Here is a 20,826-nt window from a genome sequence, read left to right on the forward strand (position 1 = left end):
TCTTCGCCTTCTCTCTCCTCTCTCTCTCTCTCGTATCATCATCTCTCAAAATGTTGCGAGTACTCACGGGTTGATTTTCAGACCTTAGAGGACCGCAGTGTTATCTCGTTTCTAACAGTTATTTGCATAACCTTAAAGTATGAACACAATAAAGGTTTATCAGATCAATTTATATTCACCATCCACAAAACTGAAACATAGGAAAAATGAAATAAAATCGAGGGATATTGAAATGCATTTGATAAATGTAAAGTTGAAATTAATTTAATAACTAAAAGTTAAACATATCAAAGAATAATAACATATAAGTGACAAATGAAATTAATCACTCAAGGGGAATTGTAAATCAATGGCACTCAAATGAAACAAATTACAACAAAATTCAAAGAATCAGGGCATTCGCCCTATCTAAATCCACACACACATCTCTACACAACACTAGATAACAGGTCACCTCGAAAGTTGAGCCAAGAAGCTGTTCGTTCCGTCCTGCATTCGGGTTTTGTTGGGGAAAAAGAGACAAAGTTATACAATTACCACGAATGCAAGAACTGGACTTACAAGGTTTTCATGAACATAAAAAAACTTTACAATAATTATCAAGTTCGTAGTCAAAAATAAATTCCAAATATAATAGTGTGCAACTTCAACATATTTATTAAATGTAGTTAATTAATTGGTGGTGTGTGTCAATACAATTTTGGGCGATATCATGCCCATACAGTGTACTACGCACATACGCATACACACCCCTAGAGGGGCATGCAAAGGAGCGATCAGAGGGGCGAACTACTACCCTTCCCTTTCCCTCACGATCTTTTGACCTCTCCTAATGGCTTCTCTGGCGAGAGGCACAAACAAGACCCAATGGCACCAACTCTTACCATACGTAATATGCGCAATACATTCACCAAGAACAATTTCATATATATAAAGACAAATTAATTATCATAACTAAAACAGTAATTATACTTCGTTACTAAAACGTCTACTGACGTTTATGTTAAAAGACTTCGTCTTTGTGTAAAACCATCTTTTCAGTGTTAACCACACCACAGATACTACGTACTAGAACATAGCAAATCAGGTAATATAATGTTAAGAGTGTCATTCTCGAATAGATGTGGTTCTTTCACCCTTATTATATCATGCAATATAGACGTACATATCTTTACAAAATATATGGGCATGCGAATGCATTTGGTTTTCACATGAATACAGATACAGTAACAGTTCCTGTCTGTCGATTACCCGACAGACGGCATTACGCAGTGAAAATCAATCAATAATTTCTTATGAGACGAACACTAATAACTATAATAAAAGACAAATGGCATGGAAACTAGTGAATACACAAAAACATTAGAAAATAAAATAGTTGTGAGAGGAATTCCTCACAATTACCCACATTTATTTCTCTCATTACCATCGTGAATATTCTATATGATATATATAGCCTAGTATTGGGTCTACTTTTATGTAATTTAAGTCAATTCAAAGCAAAGTTTGTTTTTTTAATACTTCCAGAATCCCATATTCATCTGAATTCATGTTGTACTGTTCTTTGGTCATGTAGAGATGTATAACCTTTTTAATATTTTTTTCTTTTCTGAACTTGTTTATCTTCATTACCCAAAAGCCTTTTCATTCCTGTCCAGTCTTTACTCCTTGTGATCATTTCTCTTTCACTGAGGACAAATGCCGTCAGTGCGCCCCACTTGATGCACTGTAGGGGTTACTAAAGGATATTTGTAGCGTACCTTAAGCCCTAACTAAAGCCATAAGTGTAAAGCAACCCTTCTCACACAAATAATGTTGATAAATAGACACGCACGTCTGTCCACAGACGACTAGAGAGAACAAGAAATCTTAAATAGGACAACCATTCCTCAAAAATAAGCAGAATGGAGTCTATACAAGACTCTAGTAATCAATATATCCAAAACCTGTCCATTTACAGAGATCTGGAGTACATGGAGGCAAAAGAACCTTGTTTATCGAAGCCATGGGGACATTCACTCTAGAGCCGCCATGATGGAAACAATATAAGCATGCCTGTTCATGTTCACCGTCTGTCCTACATGTTTTTGGTATGTGAAAATAGGACATTTCGATAGTTTATAATGTTATTTTATTTGGGTTTAAATTCATTCCAACAATTATATAATGCATGAAACACGACTGAGAGAATTACACCACTTTTTGGGGTCTTAGTACCGTATCAATGGGTGACGAAAATATTTATTTATTTCATTTTTGACGCTAGATACAGTCAAGCTATTTCATTTTCACAAGATTTACTTAGAATAGAACTCTTCTATGTAAATCGGCTATGAAATCCTGTACATTTTTTTTTACCAAACCAACCAGCCCCCCACAACGCCCCCAAAGCCGAAATATCCCGCAATCCCTAAATTTAATTATGCTTTTAATTTTTTAATTATATTTCGTGGCGAAAAGAAAATAAATTACAAATTAAAGAATTACGAGAATAAATAAACCGACATTCGAGTCGGAACGAAAAAATTAGCTTACGTTTGTAAACATTGCGATTTAGGACTTTCTAACCATCGATTAGAATATGGTATTATCTCTCTCGAGGCGCTGATTGTATTATCATTGATTCTACATAAATATGGTAATCATGGGAATTATGATGATATAATACAATAAATAAAAAATCGAATACGAAATCCTTATAAAAAGTTAAGGATTATTACATTAATTTCACCAATTTAGTCAATAAAATAACACACCAATCTTACATCAAAATACTAATTAAATAAGCGATTAAATAAAAAAATATATAATGATATTAGTTTAAAACATAAATATCAATAAAATGAATCAAAAACATTAAAATAAAACCGAAATAAAAAGAACATTTCGAAGAAAAACGACAAAAATAGGGAAAGAATCATTAAAAAAATCCTCTTCCTATTTACAAGTTTGTTATTGTTTTCGTGGAGATCCTGCCTCGTCCGAAACCTTCTCTTATTTAGGCCTATTTTCACGTGGATTAATCACCCTAGGCCTATATTTTTGCAGATAAATCAACAGGTATGTCTTTAATATACTTGATTTAAGGTTAATTAAGCGTTAATTCGTTTAATTTAACGGTAAAATAGGTGATTAAATATAGGCTTATCGGAAGATGGTCCTACTGAGCTCGTCCGAAACCTTCTCTTATTTAGGCCAATTTATTATAGAATAAATACCCTAGACATATAATTTTAAAGATAGATATATAGCCATGGCTTTTGTTTAGTTATTTCGATGCTAATTACGCGTTAATTTGATTAATGTAACTGTAAATTACCTAGTAACTTATTAAACATAGGCTAGGTATGCCTATTGGGTAATGGCCCGTGATAGGCCTACGTCTATCCTATAGGGTAAACAACCTACTGGACTGGCCAACTCACCAACTACCACAGCTAGGCCACCCTCCGAAAAAGTACTTATAACGCGTGCTGACACCGGAGATGGGCATCAGTCGCGACTTGTTGTTGGTGAGAGACGGAGCTAAAGACCTCTACTCTCCTTTCGAAGTAAATATTTTCTCCAAAGTTAGAAATTAAGGCCAAATTTAAAGCATTAAACAGAGGGTAGTGAAAAGGGTGTTCAAAGCAGTGCAAATCTCACCAAAACGCTTTCGAAATTTTTACTTACGCTTCAATATTTTAGAAGATTGACGCCATCTTGATGTTTACGGAGTCGCTTGTGTCAACAAACTTCCCATTTCCTGTGATAAATCCGCACACCACTTGTACCCACAGACGCTGGGGCACTTTCATCGCAACAATCGAAACACAGTCCTTAACCACAACGTTTTTAAGTAAACAACTGTTTTGGTAGAAGAAGACGACGAAATGTGCACTAGATAGTTTTTTAAATAAATAGTAAATTAAACATTAATATTTTACATATTTATGGTGATTAATTTGAAAATATTCGTTATTGAAAAAGTAGCTCGATTCTGACTCAAATTTAAGTAATTATTTTTCAGAATTAGAACGTTCTTTTAAGTCCTGTATTATGACGTCACAACATCTTGACTTTCGTACCTATTGTAGATGAATTGCTATACTCAACTTTTTTGCAGAACAGTTTACCAGTTATTCATGCAGATTGTTATCAGCTATTCATGTAATTGTTATAATCGTAATGCGCATATATATCTTTATTATTTACTTTTTGGATATATGAAGATGTTTTACTGCCGGATTACCGCCGTAGTGTGACGCAATCGTTTTCGGTCCCTGGGCCTCTGTCTGTTTTCGCACCATAAGAAATTATGGGGCCAAATTTGCAATGACCAGAAAGTCGTTAAAAGAGGAAAGTTGGCATTTAGGGGCATATGTTTTGATTGAAAAAAATACAAATTTATACAATAGCTAGCTTGTAAAAAATACTTGATTACAAAAAACTTGATTGACAACTAAGCAGCATACCTACTATGGGTTTCAGAGACGGTGCAAGCACGTTTTTTGGCAATATTTCTGTAACAAACACTCTTATCAGAACGAGATTTTGCTATAGTGCATTACACCCAGTGCCGTAATTTATAAGGGTATCGTGAATCACTAATCGTAAAGAATAACGACACTTGTCCTTGTACCAAGAGACAAAAACTCCATTATCCAGAAATGGATACGAACACGCGTAAAAAGCTCCACCTACCCTCTCCCCCCCCCCCCCCCCCCCCCCCCACCCCCCCCCCCCCCCCCTTACACCGCCACCCCTGTCCTTCCTTCCTTCGCCTACCTTTCTCTCTCTCTCTCTCTGTTGCCAATTGGTATGTTTTCACCCTCTAAACTGGGTTTAAGACTTACACAAAATGTGGAAATTGGTGAAATCAGCCTATGTATTGAAAGTATATATACATAAATATTAAAGCAATTCTATCATTATTGCATTACTATGACAACTAGAATTCATGGAAACAGTTTATAATAATGCATCGGCGTATGTGTGAAGCTCCACTAATGTGGCAATGATAATTTTGCCATTCTTAGCATGCAAACATTAAAGGTTACATTTATTTCTGGCAAACAGTTATTTTAAAAATCAAAATACTAATATAGACTTAAATCAATGAAAAGTGCTAGCAAAAAAAAAGAAAAAGCAAAAAAAAACATAATCCACTTATCCTTAGTCTCCTCCGCTATGGTTTTCGGCAGCCAGATGTATGACAAGGTTAGAAACATTGGATTGTATATACTTTAGAAATATCTGTAATTTTTCGGGGTAATTTGGTTGCAAAAAAGGGGTCATAGACATGAATTAAATAAACATTTTGAAGTAACGAAGTAAAGTTGAACTAAATAATGAGTAAAGTAAACAATTAAGGGAATAAAACTTTGCAGTGTCGTCGTCTGCTTCTCGCAACTGTGTTTGTGGCTTGCATGCTTAGGAACCAGGAACAGCAACGTGGTTCAAGTGCAATGTGGAGAGAATTAAGACCAAAATGTGTATAATAACAATCAAATAAGCACTGAATTCAGTACAAACCATGACCCCGGGAATAACAAGTTTCATACTTTCACTAATATAGGCAACAAAATGTTGTTTTATTGTGCTGATTACAATTGCAATCTTGAGTAAGATCAATAAACGTTACATATATACGCTAACATTGTTCAAATGAGTGCTGGGAAGGCTGGGAAAGATGGTGTCCATCCGTGAACAGACCCGTCCATTCGCATGATAGCCGCCATATTGGATTTCAAAACTGCCTTGAAAACATATTTTACGAAGAGCGTCACATGCTTATTTTAGTTCGTATGGCACTTTCATATATCACATTATCTTGACGAAACTTCAATCTTTTGAATGGTATGCTTAGAGTTGTAATTGTATTCTTGTTTCACCAATTAAATATCGAGTGAATAAGACCCGTCCAGCGTGATGATGGTGGATCCTCCGTGATTTTTTACCTTAGTATGTGTTAACCCTCCCAACTGGGTATAAGACTTACACAAAACCGGGGAAATAAGTGAAATTAGGGTATCTATTTGTAGTATATATACATATTACAGCAATTTTATCATTACTGCATTACTATGACAACTAGAATTGTTGGAAACAGTTTGTAAATGCATTGGCGTATGTGTGAAGCTCCACTAGATTGGCAACGATGAGTCATTTTTCCTCGCGTCGTCTGCTTGTAAGTATACATCCGAAACATTGTTCAAGTGAGTGCTGGGAAGGCTGGGAAAGATGGTGGATTGTCCGTGGTTAGACCGGCCTGCCACACGATTGCCGCCATATTGGATTTCAAAAGTGCCTTGAAAACATATTTTACAAAGAGTTCACATGCTTATTTTAGTTCGTATGGGGCTTTCATATATCACATTATTTTGACAAACTTCAATCTTTTGAATGGTATGCTTAAAGTTGTAATTGTATTCTTATTTTGCCAATTAAATATCGAGTGAATAAGGCCTGGCCAGCATGATGACGATGGATTGTCCGCGGTTGTTTACCCTATGCCTATTGGGTAATGGCCCGGTATAGGCCTACGTCTATCATATAGACGACGTAGATCTATTCCTTAACTCCCATAGGTCTACCTTAGGCCGGATTAACACCGTTTTTAAAGAAATTATAAGCCCTAGGCCTCCTAATTTTGTGAATTAATCCCTCGATCCCGATGCCCATGGACCTGATAGGCCTATTTTAGCCTGTGGTCTGATGTAGTCCTATGGTTAGCCTACAGTGGCCAGTCTTGTATGCATTAAAAATAGAAGGGAAAAGTTTATAAGATGGTAAATATCTATTAACAAAAGACATAAATAGGGAAATAACCGACTGGACTAGCTGATCCAGTTTTCACCGCACGTGGATCAACCCTTTGAAAAAGTACTTTAATACGTCTTGACACTGGAGATGGGCACCAGTCACGAGCTGTTGGTGGTGATAACAGGAGCCTGAGACCTCTACTATCCTTTTAAATTAAGTATTTACTCAAAAGTTAGAAATTAAGGTCATATTTTAAGATTAAACAGAGGGTAATGAAGGTCTGGCTCTACGCAGTGCGCACATACCTCCATGATGCTTTCGAAATTTTTACTTACAACTCCGAATATTTAGAAGATTGATGCCATCTCGGTGTTTGCGGAGTCACTTGTGTCAATAAACTTCCCATTCTATGTGCTAGGGGGAAACATCACAGTGGAGCCATCTTCATCACGTGGATCAGCCTTATTCACTTGATATTTAATTGGTGAAACAAGAATACAATTACACCTTTAATGTGATATATGAAAGCGCCATACAAACTAAAATAAGCATGTGAGCTCTGTAAAATATGTTTTCATACATTCAACTTACCTGTCAGATATATACTTATCTATCGACTCCGTCGTCCCCGACAGAAATTCAAATTTCGCGGCACTCGCTACAGGTAGGTCAGGTGATCTACCGCCCCACTCTGGGTGGCAGGACTAGGAACCATTCCCGTTTTCTATCAGATTTTCTCTGTCGCCGGTGGTGTCAACATTGTTGTTACTACCTCCTGACTGGAATTCTTTTTTCAACGCTTTTGATCATCTTTCGACTGATTTTTGGTGACATACTTGGATCGTTGTTTGGCATTCGCTATCGTGGAATTGTTTTTGGACTTGGCTTTGGATTTTTCTTGAATATGTCTGACTCTAGTGTTAGTTTCAGAGTGTGTGTGAATGAGGGCTGTAAGGTGAGGATTCCGAAGGCTTCGGTAGATCCTCACGCTGCATGCCGTGGATGTAGAGTTGTTGAGTGTTCGATTGAGAACACATGTAATGAGTGTGAAAGACTGAGTGCTCAAGAATGGAATAATCTAACTTCTTACTTGAAGAAGTTGAAGAAGTTAGAGAAAGATAGAGAGAGGAAGGCGGCTTACAAAAGCCGTGGTAGATCTCGTGAACTTCTATCTAGTTCTGTAGCTTCTTCTTCTTATAATTATTCTCATTCTTTATCAGCCCGATCACAGGTTGCTAACCACTCTGATTCGGCTTCGGAAATTGCAGAACTCAGAGCTTCCCTTCAAAATATGCAGGAAAAAATGGCAGCATTGGAAGGTAAGCAAAGTGAATGTGATTTTTCGAGTGATATAAGTGTCCCCAGTTTGGTGGAGGGGGCGTCTGGTCGTCTCTGCGACGCTCCCAGGCTTAGACCGCTTCCAAGCTCCCTGGCCCAGAGGAGAAGGAAAGTCGAAAGCCTTACGGAGGTCGTGGAGAATCCCCAACGATCAGGCGTCCCTTCGGCAGAATCTGTTACGTCTCAGACTGCCAGGCACCGCTATAGGAAAAGCGTCCTACGAGAGTGCTTTTCGTCTTCAGGTTCGCCTTCTCCGAAAAGAGGATGGAAAGAGTCGAAGCTTTCCCGTCCGCTGAAGAGGAATTGGAAAGAGCCTGAGTTCAACTCTAGCCCCGAGCGCTTCTCTGAATAAGATGTGCCTTTGGTAGTAAAGAAGGCTAGGAAGGAGTTAGATCCATGGACGGTAAGGGAGCCTCGAGCGCCTTCCAGATCTCCCTCTCCTGCTTCGAATGAGGAGTCCTCGACCAGGAAGATTTTGATAAATATGCAGGAACAACTAGCGTCTTTGGTAGGAGTCCTTTCCAAGGAGCCTGCTCGTAGAAAGGACGATAGGCTTCCTGTAAAAAGATCTAGATACCGATCTCCTCTCAGGCGTAACGAGCCTTCAAGGGGAGTTGTCGCACAGGCGGCCATCTCTGGGAGGAGCGGAGCATCAGACAGGTGAGAAGTTGAAAAGGAAGTAACTCCTGCCAAGCACCTGGCGCCAGCCAGAAGCCAGGCGCCAAGTAGACGCTAGAGAACACCTGATAGTGAAGTTGATAGGAGCGAAGCGCCTGCTAGGCGCAATGCGCCTGCCAAGCGAAATGCGCCTACCAGGCACCAGGAGTATTCGGAGCACGATGCGCCTGCCAGGCTCCAGGAGTATTCGGAGCGCGATGCTCCTGCAAAGTGCCAGAAGTATTCGGAGTGCGATGCGCCTGCCAGGCGCAGGAGTATTCCGAGTACGATGCGCCTCCCAGGTGCCAGGAGTATTCCGAGCAAGATACTCCTGCTAAGCGCCAGGCGCATTCTTTACAAGAAGAGCCTGTCAACCGCCAGGAGTCGTACAGGCGCCAAGCGCAAACTATCCAAGACTCTCCTAAGGATAGGCGTAGAGAGAGAATAACTCTTAGTCCCTCTCCTGTTAGAAGTGCTTCTTCTTCGGAGAGGAAGAAATCAAGGGAGGAGACAGACGAAAGAAGGGAGCCTTCTCCTTCCGATCCTCTTAACTTAGAGGACATTTTGGAAGACGAGATTACTAATAAAGAAGGGCTTTCGAATGATAAAGTAATTTCTTCTCTCCTTCTAGAAGAGTATGGAGATTCGTTGACTCCAGCTGCTCCTCCTTCTCCGCGCTTGCTTTTTTCGAGCACGAAATCGCACAAGTCTTCGTCCTTCCTGAAAATGAAACCGGCCATATCCATGAAGAGGGCCCTACAATCTCTTGACTCCTGGATCAAGATGAAAAAGGAGTTAGGAAGGACAGTATTTTGTATGCCTCCTGCCAAACTAACGGGTAGAAGAGGCATATGGTATGAGACGGGAGAGAATATGGGATTGTCTCTGCCCATTTCGGCCGAATCAGATTTCTCGAGTCTTGTAGACTCCTCGAGGAGACACGCCTTGAACTTGGCCAGAGCAACATGGGGTCTTTCAGAGATGGACCATCTCCTCAAGGGACTTTTCCACACCTTGGAAGTATTTAACTTCCTAGATTGGTCCCTTGGGGTTTTGGCTAAAAAGTCGCAGGAAACGGAACATCTAAACCCCGAAGCCTTGCATAGTATCTTGACATGCATAGATAAAGCTGTTCAAGATGGATCGGCGGAGGTCTGCTCCCTCTTTGGTGCGGGAATGCTAAAGAAGAGGGCGGTTTATAGTGCTTACCTCACTAAGGCCGTCTCTCCTTCACAGAGGTCGGCTTTGTTGTTCGCTCCTCTCTCAGAACATTTATTCCCTTCTCAGTTGGTGAGAGACATTGCACATTCACTAACTGAGAAGGCGACTCAAGATCTCCTCAGGCAGTCTTCAAGGAAGAATAGGCCTGTGGCCAGTGAGGAAAAGAAAGGGGCTCGTCCAGCTCAGCAGCAGCCCTTTCGAGGAGGCCCTCCAGCTAGATCAATTACCAGAAGGAAGACAACAGAAAAAAGAGGAAGATCTTCCTTCCGACCCTTTAAGAAGGGAAAATGAAGAAACGATTCTCCAAACACCTGTAGGAGCCAGGTTGCAAGTCTTTGCGGAAGCCTGGGCAAACATAGGAACCGACTCTTGGTCGATGTCGATCATCAAGAAGGGTTATTATATCCCATTCAAGGACAGCCCTCCCCTGACATCAACACCGAGGGAACTGTCCGCCAGATACAGGGACCCTGTACTGATGGATACTCTTCATCAAATGGTAGAACAGATGTGTGACAAAAGAGCAATCGAGCTGGTACTGGATCACAGCTCCCCGGGGTTTTACAATCGCATGTTTCTAGTAGCGAAAGCTTCGGGGGGATGGAGACCAGTACTGGATGTAAGTGCGCTGAACAGATTCGTGGAAAAACAAAAGTTCAGCATGGAAACGTCTGCTTCAGTCCTTGCAGCACTTCGTCAAGGAGATTGGTTGGCGTCCCTAGACCTTCAAGACGCATATTTCCACATCCCGATTCATCATTTGTCGAGGAAGTACCTTCGTTTCATGTTGGAGGGAAGGATCTATCAGTTCAGGGCCCTGTGTTTCAGCCTGTCCACGGCTCCCCAAGTCTTCACAGACTTGATGAAAAATGTAGCAAGACACTTATATTTGAAGGGGATAAACGTCTCCCTATACCTGGACGACTGGCTCATCAGGGCCAGGTCTCAAAAGCAGTGTTTGGAGGATCTTTCAACGACTTTGGAGCTGACGAAGTCATTAGGATTGATCGTAAACCTCGAGAAATCTCAGATGATCCCCAGCCAGAACATGATTTATCTGGGGATTCGGATGGATTCTCGGGGTTTTCGAGTATTTCCTTCTCTAGAGAGAATAAAGAAAGGTTGCACCACAGTATCCAGCTTCTTAGGGAAGGAGCGCAGTTCAGTGAGGGAATGGTTGAGCCTTCTGGGGACCCTTTCCTCGCTGGAACTGTTCTTTCCTTTAGGAAGACTTCATCTCCGTCCGCTTCAGTTCTTCCTGAGAAGGAGTTGGAATTGGAAGACAGGACAGCTCTCAGATACTTTTCCAATCTCAACAGAAGTAAAGAATCAATTAAGGTGGTGGTTAACCCCTTTAGAAGAGAACAAAGGAGTGTCCCTGGAAGTACGGAACCCAAACCTGATATTGTTCTCAGACGCGTCGGAGACAGGTTGGGGTGCAACCTTAGGATCCAAAGAAGTGTCAGGCACCTGGTCGGAAGAGCAGGTGTCATGGCACATAAATTGCAAGGAGCTCTTAGCAATTCACCTAGCGTTAAAGAGCTTCGAACACATAGTCAGAGACAGAGTAGTGCAGATAAACTCCGACAATACCACCGCTCTGGCTTATGTGAGAAAACAAGGAGGAACTCACTCTCTCGCCCTATACGAACTGGCAAGAGATCTTCTGATTTGGGCAAATCAAAAGAATGTAACTCTGCTAACAAGGTTTGTCCAAGGGGAGAGGAACGTGAGAGCGGACAGCCTGAGCAGGAGGTTCCAGGTCCTTCCAACAGAATGGACCCTCCACTCAGAAGTGTGTCAGAGTCTTTGGTCTCTTTGGGGGAAGCCTCAAATAGACTTGTTCGCCACGTTCCTCTCCAGGAGGATAGACACATTTTGCGCTCTAGTAGACGATCCCAGAGCTTATGCAATAGACGCTTTTCTCCTGAACTGGTCAGGGCTAGACGTGTACGCTTTTCCCCCATTCAAGATACTTGGGGAAGTAGTCAGAAAGTTTGTGGCCTCCAAGGGGACAAGAATGACTCTGGTAGCCCCATATTGGCCATCCCGAATTTGGTTCACAGAGGTAATGGAGTGGACAGTGGACTTCCCCAGATCTCTTCCAAACAGGATAGATCTGCTCAAACAACCCCACTTCGAGAGGTACCATCAAAACCTACCCGCTCTTGCTCTGACTGCCTTTCGACTATCGAAAGACTTGTCAGAGCGAGAGGGTTTTCTCGCAAGGCGGCAAGCGCAATTGCCAGAGCCCGCAGATCATCTACTATGCGAGTGTACCAATCGAAGTGGGAGGTGTTCAGAAGTTGGTGTAGGTCGAAGAAGCTGTCCTCCTCCAATACCTCTGTGACCGAAATTGCAGATTTCCTTCTTTTCCTGAAGGAAAAATCGCATCTTTCTGTACCGACTATTAAGGGATACAAGAGCATGCTTTCGGCTGTATTCAGAAACAGAGGATTAGATTTGGCCAATGATAAGGATTTACATGATCTTATTCGTTCCTTCGAAACGTCAAAATCAATACAACCCAGAGTTCCAAGCAGGAATCTGGATGTGGTCCTGAAATTTCTGTCTTCTGAAAGGTTCGAACCACCTCACACTGCTTCCTTTCGAGATATTACAAGGAAGTGTCTTTTTCTGCTGTCTCTTGCTACGGCGAAAAGAGTCAGCAAGCTACACGCCCTTGAGTCATGAGTTGGTTTCAAGGGAGACTCTGCGGTTTGTTCGTTCCAGACTCTCTTTCTTGCTAAGAATGAGAATCCCTCGAATCCCTGGCCTAGGAGCTTCGAGGTAAAAGGCCTGACTAGTCTGGTAGGCAGAGAAGCAGAGAGGTCCCTCTGCCCGGTCAGAGTGCTAAAATTCTATCTAGACAGAAAGAAACAGTTGGGGGGGTTCGCAACACGGTCTATGGTGCTCGGTAAAGGACCCAAGAAGACCGATGTCTAAAAATGCCTTAGCCTTCCTTGTAAGAAGCGTTATTACCGAGGCGCATAAGAACTGCCCAGATGACTCTTTTAAACTATTAAGAGTAAGAGCTCATGAAGTAAGGGCAATCGCGACGTCTATTGCGTTCCAAAGAAATATGTCTCTCAAGAATATTTTGGATGCAACTTATTGGAGATGCAACTCAGTGTTTGCATCTCATTACTTGAAGGATGTGCGCGTTACGTATGAGAAATGTTTTTCTCTAGGTCCGTTTGTGTCAGCACAGACGGTTCTGGGTACGGGAGCGAGCACCGATCCTTAAATAAGTGTACGTAACCCTCTTGTCGGATACGTTCTTGGATTCCTGTGCAGGGAAGTGTCAGATGTCGCACAGGCGGCCTTCGCTTCTCTTCACTAGGAGATCGAGTGGTAACTGACTTTTAGAGGGGTACAAAATTTTTTTTTTTTTTTACTTTCGTGTGTGTGTTTATCGAGTTTTTGGTTGTTTGCTAAGAGTTTGGGGATGGCTCTTGGCAATCTTAGAACTAACACAGGTGTTAGGATCGGGTGATCGGGATCGGTTGTGTGCTCCTTAAAGAAGGCGTGTTGTCATATAAGCGGATTAGCACCCATTGACAAATGCCAGTTAGGCTCTGCCGAGTAAGTGGACAAGACCCCATCGACAGACCCACAAGAACTCTTGGCCGCAGATCACTATCTCGCTAAGGCTCTTGAGGTGAAGCAGACTCCTAGGCAGTAGCCACGAAGTCTTCCACCTAATAAGGTAGGAACCAAGGTCTATAACTACCTACAACATATGTTGTTTACCTGTCTATTCAGTAGTTAGCTGTCTCTTGCCCTCCACCAAAGGGTGTCAATCAGCTAAGTATATATCTGACAGGTAAGTTGAATGTATGAAAATGATATTGTTATGATACAATAAAGTTTCATACATACTTACCTGGCAGATATATACGATTGATGACCCACCCAGCCTCCCCGCAGGAGACAGGTGGAAGAGAAAATCTGATAGAAAACGGGAATGGTTCCTAGTCCTGCCACCCAGAGCGGGGCGGTAGATCACCTGACCTACCTGTAGCGAGTGCCGCGAAATTTGAATTTCTGTCGTGGACGACGGAGTCGATAGCTAAGTATATATCAGCCAGGTGAGTATGTATGAAACTTTATTGTATCATAACAATATCATTTTCAAGGCAGTTTTGAAATCCAATATGGCGGCAACTGCGGGAGGTGTCGTTCATAAGCACAGCGAAGCCACCATCTTTCCCAGCCTTCCCAGCACTCATTTGAACAATGTTAGCGAATTTATGTAACGTTTATTGATCTTGCTCAAGATTGCAGTTGTAATCAGCACAATAAAACAACATTTTGTTGTCTATATTAGTGAAAGTGTGAAACTTCTTATTCCCAGGGTCATGGTTTGAAATTAAATTCATTATTACCTTGTAATCGGTGGTTTTATCCTTACTACCATCACAACTGAAACTCCACAGTGCTTATTTAATTGTAATTATAGATGTTTTGGTCTTAATTCACTCCAAATTGCACTTGAACTACGTTGCGGTTCCTGGTTCATAAGCGCTCACCCCACAAGCACAGTTACGGGCAGCACACGAGTACACGGTTTATGAGGTGCAAAGCTTTATTCCCTTAATTGTTTACTTTACTCATTATTTAGTTTATCTTTACTTTGTTACTTCAAAATGTTTATCTAATTCATGTCTATTATCCCTTTTTCGCAACCAAATTAACCCCAAAAAATTACAGATATCTCTGAAGTACATACGAGCAGACAATGGCAAAATGACTCATCGTTGCCAATCTAGTGGAGCTTCACACATACGCCGATGCATTTACAAACTGTTTCCATGAGTTCTAGTTGTCATAGTAATGCAATAATGATAAAATTGCTCTAATATGTATATATACTACAAATAGACACGCTAATTTCACTTATTTCCCCAGATTTGTGTAAGTCTTATACCCAGTTGGGAGGGTAAACACACCAATTGGCAACACTGATAAACAAAAGAAGAGCGCGAACAACGCCGTAGGTACCATTCACAAGCAAAACTGTTGATTTTTGAGTCAGGAACCTAATGACTTTTTCAACAACAAATATTTTCATGAATATGTAAAAATATTTATGCAATTCATGACCTTATACTAGTAGCCTTTTAACTATTTATTTAAATAATTATCTATTGCATGCTTCTTCTTCTTCTACCAAAAATCATAGTTTCCTTAAAAAAATAGTGGTTGGAAGTCTTGTTTACGATTGTTGTGATGAAAGTGCCCCAGCATTGGTAGTTGTAAGTAAAAATTTCGAAAGCATCATAGAGGTAGTGTGCACTGCGTAGAGCCAGACTTTTCATTACCCTCTCTTTAATCTTAAAATATGACATTAATTTCTAACTTTGAAGAAAATACTTACTTCGAAAGGAGAGTAGAGGTCTCAAGATCCTGCTCTCCCCACCAGCAACTCATGACTGATGACCATCTCCGGTGTCAGGATGTGTTAAAGTACTTTTTCGGAGGGCAGCTTCAAACGTGGTAGAAAGTGGCTTGGCTAGTCCTGTCGGTTGTTTCCCCTAAATCCAAACACCACTTGTACCCATAGACACTGGGGTACTTCACAAAAATTGTAAACAATTACTTCCAACCACGACTTATCCAAGGAAACATCCAAGGAAACTATGATGGTTTGGTAGAAGAAGAAGAAGCATTCAGTAGATAATTATTTAAATAAATAGTTAAACGGCAGTATAAGATCATGAATTGCCTAAATTTTGTACATATTCATGATTATTAATAATTTAAAAATGTTCGTTGTTGAAAAAGTAACTAGAACTAGATTCCTGACTAAAATATCAACAGTTTTGCTGTGAACAGTACCTACGGCGTTGTTCGCACTCTTCTATTGTTTATCAGTGTTGCCAATTGTTATGTGTTTACCCTCCCAACTGGGTATAAGACTTAAACAAAACCGGGGAAATATAAGTGAATTAGCGTATCTATTTGTAGTCTATATACATATAAGAACAATTTTATCATTATTGCATTACTATGACAATAGAATTCATGGAAACAGTTTGTAAATGCATCAGCGTATGTATGAAGCTCCACTAAATTGGCAACGATGACATTTTGCCGTATCTACTTTAGAAATATCTGTAATTTTTCGGGGTTAATTTGGTTGCAAAAAAGGGATAATGGACATGAATTAGATAAACATTTTGAAGTAACAAAGTAAAGTTAAACTAAATAATAAGTATAGTAAACAATTAAGGGAATAAAGCCTTGCACCTCATAAACCTTGTGGTCATGTGCTGCCCGCAACTGTGTTTGTGGAGTGATCGCTTAGGAACCAAGAACCACAACGTAGTTCAAGTACAATTTGGAGTGAATTAAGACCAAAACATCTATAATTACATTCAGATAAGCACTGTGGAGTTTCAGTTGTGATGACAGTAAGGATAAAACCACTGATTACAAGGTCAAAATGAATTTCAGTTCAAACCATGACCCCAGGAATAAGAAGTTTCACACTTTCACTAATATAGACAACAAAATGTTGTTTTATTGTGCTGATTACAACTGCAATCTTGAGTAAGGTCAATAAACATTACATATATATGCTAACATTGTTCAATGAGTGCTGGGAAGGCTGGGAAAGATGTTGGATCCTTGGCAGTTACGAATGGCACCTCAGTCGGTTGACGCCATATTGGATTTCAAAACTGCCTTGAAAACATATTTTACGAAGACCTCACATGCTTATTTTAGTTTGTATGGCACTTTCATATATCACATTATGTTGACGAAACTTCAATCTTTTGAATGGTATGCTTAAAGATGTAATTGTATTCTTGTTTCACCAATTAAATATCGAGTGAATAAGGCTGATCCCCACGATGACGATGGATCCATTGCGGTGTTTCCCCCTATTAAAAAGGCACAGGATATTGGTACGGCAGCCGTATACTGATCATGATAGATACTGGTACGGCTGTGAATTGTGCATGCGTCAATTTCAGACTTCCTGCCGTACAAATAACAGTGTGGTGGGGGTATGTCAGATTCTGTCTGTGGTGCCGTATTGTGCTCTTGACTTGCTGTAGGTACAGCAGTTAGCAGTATCCATTTACCAGTTTGCTAATCATGCAGCAGTTGCCGTACACTGTTGCTAAGAGCTATAGGTATGGTACTAGAAGATCAGCAACAGTAGTAATAATAGTCGAACTGAATTGTTTCGCTGAAGATGTTCAATTCAAAATGTCAAAGTGAAGCACCATACTGGTATCACCAAAGCACCAAAACATTTTGACAGTAAATGAAAATATAAGCAGTCACAATAATACTTAAACATATACTTAGATTTTGACTATATTCATGAAAAATAAAAATAAAATAGTCTATCTGTATACTTCAAATCTTTGAATCTCCTCTGAACCTTGTAATAATACGTCAGTTTTCGCCGAAAAACTGATGTTTTCAGGTTTCAACGAACTTAAAAAGGCAATAGACATCTACGAAGAGTCAAACTTCCAGAAATTGTATATCTGTAGGTCAAGAATGCTCGAATTGGCTCTGAAAAGAGCTGTGAAGAGAAGGTTCAAAGAAGATTTGAAGTACACAGAAATCGTGCTCTGCTGTATTCATGGTGGTAGGGAAAACTACCAACGTCGATCCTCTGGTAAACGGCCTAATCAATCGTGAGTAATAATTCAAATCGGGTCTATATTAACAGCATGTTTCCCATATTGGACGCACTACTGTAGTGCACTTCTTTACTAGCTAGGCCTCAAATCTTCTTTGAATCTCCTCTTCAGGGCTGATTCAATCGTTCATGACCTATGGATGTACAATTTCTGGAAGTTTGGCTCTTTGTAGACATCTGTTACCTTTTTCAGCTTGTTGAAACCTGAAAACACTTGTTTTTCGGCAAAAACTGATGTATTATTGCACGGTTCATATTGTTCAGTCGCCATTTTCTTGCTGGACTGTCACTGATAGATATGCCTGAGGCGGGAAAGAAGGGTTCGCGCGCAAGCGCAATTCACAGCTGTACCAATATCTATTGCAGTCAGGGTACGGCTGCCATATCAATATCTAGTTTGTGTGAAAAAAAACAGATAAAATACAATAGGCCTAAGTATATATACGTATATTTTATGTATAATTTTTGTCGTTTGTCTCCTGACAGATTCCAACGATGAGCCAGATAGATTCACGTCCATCCACGCCAGGGAGCATGGCTCTGGAGGTCTTGGAGGGTGACAACAGCATCTTCAAGAAGCCGTTGGTGCCGCCCCCGAGGAAGAGGAAAAAAGTACTGGACGAGGACACCTACGTCAAAGTACGATCCGCCTGAGGTCTTCTCGGCAGTCCCTGGTTATCGGTGGGCGGGGGGTTCCGTTCTCGGCTGGGTGCCCTTTAGGTGTGTCACGGCGCCATAACTCTATTATCTGCACTTTGTGGCACCAATAGCTGAAACTCAGACCGTTGTGGCTCCATTAATTGCCGATTTTATGGCACTAGACGAGCGCCATAAAACGGGATCACCATTAACGAGTCCACCGATAACCGGGAATTGCTTGTATGTTATGTTTTAGTCAATGGATTCATTCAAATACTTTCATGTATAAGGATTTTATATTATTGATTTTTGAAGCACTACAAATATTGAATTTTGGATACAATATATTTAAACATTTTATATTTGTACAAATCTCTGCTTTACAGTTTGGTTTCAAGTAAACCGTTCTGTATTTCTTTATGGTGTGTTTGAGGCTCAAATGGAAATCTAGCATCAGTCTTTTCGAATAGAAATATAAACCAGTCTTTTATGTTTTAAGTTTTAGGCTAAGTTTTCTTATGAACTTTAAACTAATTGGTAAAATTCTTTGGTCTGTATGAATTCCTGAGTAAACGTAGGTAGTGTATACGTACGATAGTTATGATAGTTTTTAACAGAGGAGGTACAATGATTTTCTTTTGACTCTTATCTGAGGATTAGAGGAAGGTGCCAACTTTATATGCTGGGTTAACATGGAAAGATATTTTTACTCAATATTTATGGTAAATTAGGCAATAGAACACCAGTAGGTAAATTCCAGTTCTTTAATGACAGTTTTGTTAATTTTTTCAGGAAGTAGAGAAAATAATCGAAAGGGACTTTTTTCCCGATCTGGAAGATCTGAAAGAAAAAGTTGAGTTCTTGGAGGCCAAGGAAGCTAACGACATCATCAAGCTAAGGGAATTTTACTCCAAATACTCCTGCGGGAAAGACTCTGCCTTCCGAAATGTAGAAGACAGTCCAGCAACCTTTGAAACACCAGTAGCAAACAGTGGGGACGCAACTCCATTGATGGGCAGTGCACGAAGTTTGTCCAAGTCTACGTGCAATGCAAAGGAGAGTGCAACAGATAAAGACAGTGCTTCCGACAGCTCCAAAATATCGCTGGACGAATTTCTTGACTCTCACACAAGTGAGGATAACGAGAGCTTTGAACAGTTGATGGAGAAAAATGAAGCAAAATTTAGGTTGAAGGTGAGTGCAATTATTATCGTTTTGTACTGCATCAGCCCTGTAGAGGTAACTGCTGCTTAAAGTGTGCCTTGCAAGTTTAAAGGTTCTTTTCAAATGTCCAAATGCTTTAACTTACTCCAGTTCTCATTCTCATTTAAGATGAATCAATGTGGCTACAACTGACATGTTTAAATTTTTAATATCTTGCACTTCCATTCTTTGCGATAGTTATGATGGCAACTATATTTGACATGTATACACGATTGTAATTGGTTTTGAATTCTTTTCCTTGACTGCATTTCAACTTCAGTGTGCAGTATACTGTATCAGTAGTACATATATTATTCTTTCATACTCAGCATGCCTGGATGTTTGAAGCAGAAGAGAAGCACAATGAAGATCACACGCCAAACTTGAGTCTTCCAACGGTCGAGCAGCGAGAGGAAGCCTCGCGACTGGCCATAACAGGAACCTCGCTCCAGAACGACTCCAGGCCCAAGCAGGTGGAAAACTGGAAATTCAAAACATTCAACTCAGTCATGTTTGTACCAGATGGTGAGTGTCGAGGAATGTCCAATATTTGTAGTAAAAATATTTGTAGTAGGTTTTATTTTGCTATTTTGTTCAAAAGCGTCCATTGGAGCACCATTTGTGTTCTGTTATGTACAAAATTAGAAATCATTTGTGTTTTTGCAGGAGTGCCAGTTTCCCGAGCAAAGAGCATAGAGGCTGCGAAACAGAAGAAGCGAGAGGTGAATTTATCCAACACTCGGTACACAAGCTACCCGTTTACTGAGACGTTAAGTCAAGCAGCCATGTTGGAAGCATCGGCCGTTCAGGCCAGCAAAAGGGAGGGAAAAGTTGGCGTAGATGGTGAGTATCATTCATTCTGTGTAAAGACTATATTTGTACTGCTTTTTTGGACTTTCATTTTATGTTTGCTCTTAATCATTTAGCCTTTTTTTTTTATATAATTTCAATTTAAAACTGAGAAATTACTCTCTGACTAAACTGTATTGTATAGAAATACTATGCTATATGAGTGCATTTTGTTTTAACGTGAAGCGTATGCTTTATGAAATCATTTCAAAGATACTTACCAGTTCAAGCAATAAGAACTTCTTTACATTCCTGAGGATCTGTGGATATGTGATCTGTTCGGATATCTTTTACATTTGATTTACCTCTCATCATGCATCATCCACAAGGCCACTTTCCTAAGTGCTTCCAGTGACTATAATCTGACTTGTTTGTACTACAGGCAGTCCCCGGGTTACGACGGGGGTTCCGTTCTTGAGACGCGTTGTAACCCAAAAATTGTCGTAGGCCGGAACATCACCAAAAGTCCTAAGAAAACCTTACTTTTAATGCTTTGGGTGCATTCAAAA

The 20,826-nt window shown here is 40.4% G+C and overlaps 1 protein-coding gene across 1 annotated transcript in view; it reads left to right on the forward strand.

Annotated features, from left to right (window-relative positions):
- Positions 1–2,920: 2,920 nt before the first annotated feature.
- Positions 2,921–20,826, forward strand: part of LOC135204817 (splicing factor ESS-2 homolog) — a 45,197-nt gene continuing 27,291 nt past the window's right edge. Inside the window, exons 1-5 of the mRNA XM_064235006.1 lie at positions 2,921–3,060; positions 18,113–18,265; positions 19,058–19,459; positions 19,798–19,993; positions 20,135–20,311. Coding sequence (XP_064091076.1) covers positions 18,122–18,265; positions 19,058–19,459; positions 19,798–19,993; positions 20,135–20,311 — 919 coding nt within the window. The 5' untranslated portion in view covers positions 2,921–3,060; positions 18,113–18,121. The remainder of the gene's footprint in view (positions 3,061–18,112; positions 18,266–19,057; positions 19,460–19,797; positions 19,994–20,134; positions 20,312–20,826) is intronic.

Source organism: Macrobrachium nipponense, chromosome 47 (genome assembly GCF_015104395.2).
Source record: "Macrobrachium nipponense isolate FS-2020 chromosome 47, ASM1510439v2, whole genome shotgun sequence".
Lineage (NCBI taxonomy): Eukaryota > Metazoa > Arthropoda > Malacostraca > Decapoda > Palaemonidae > Macrobrachium > Macrobrachium nipponense.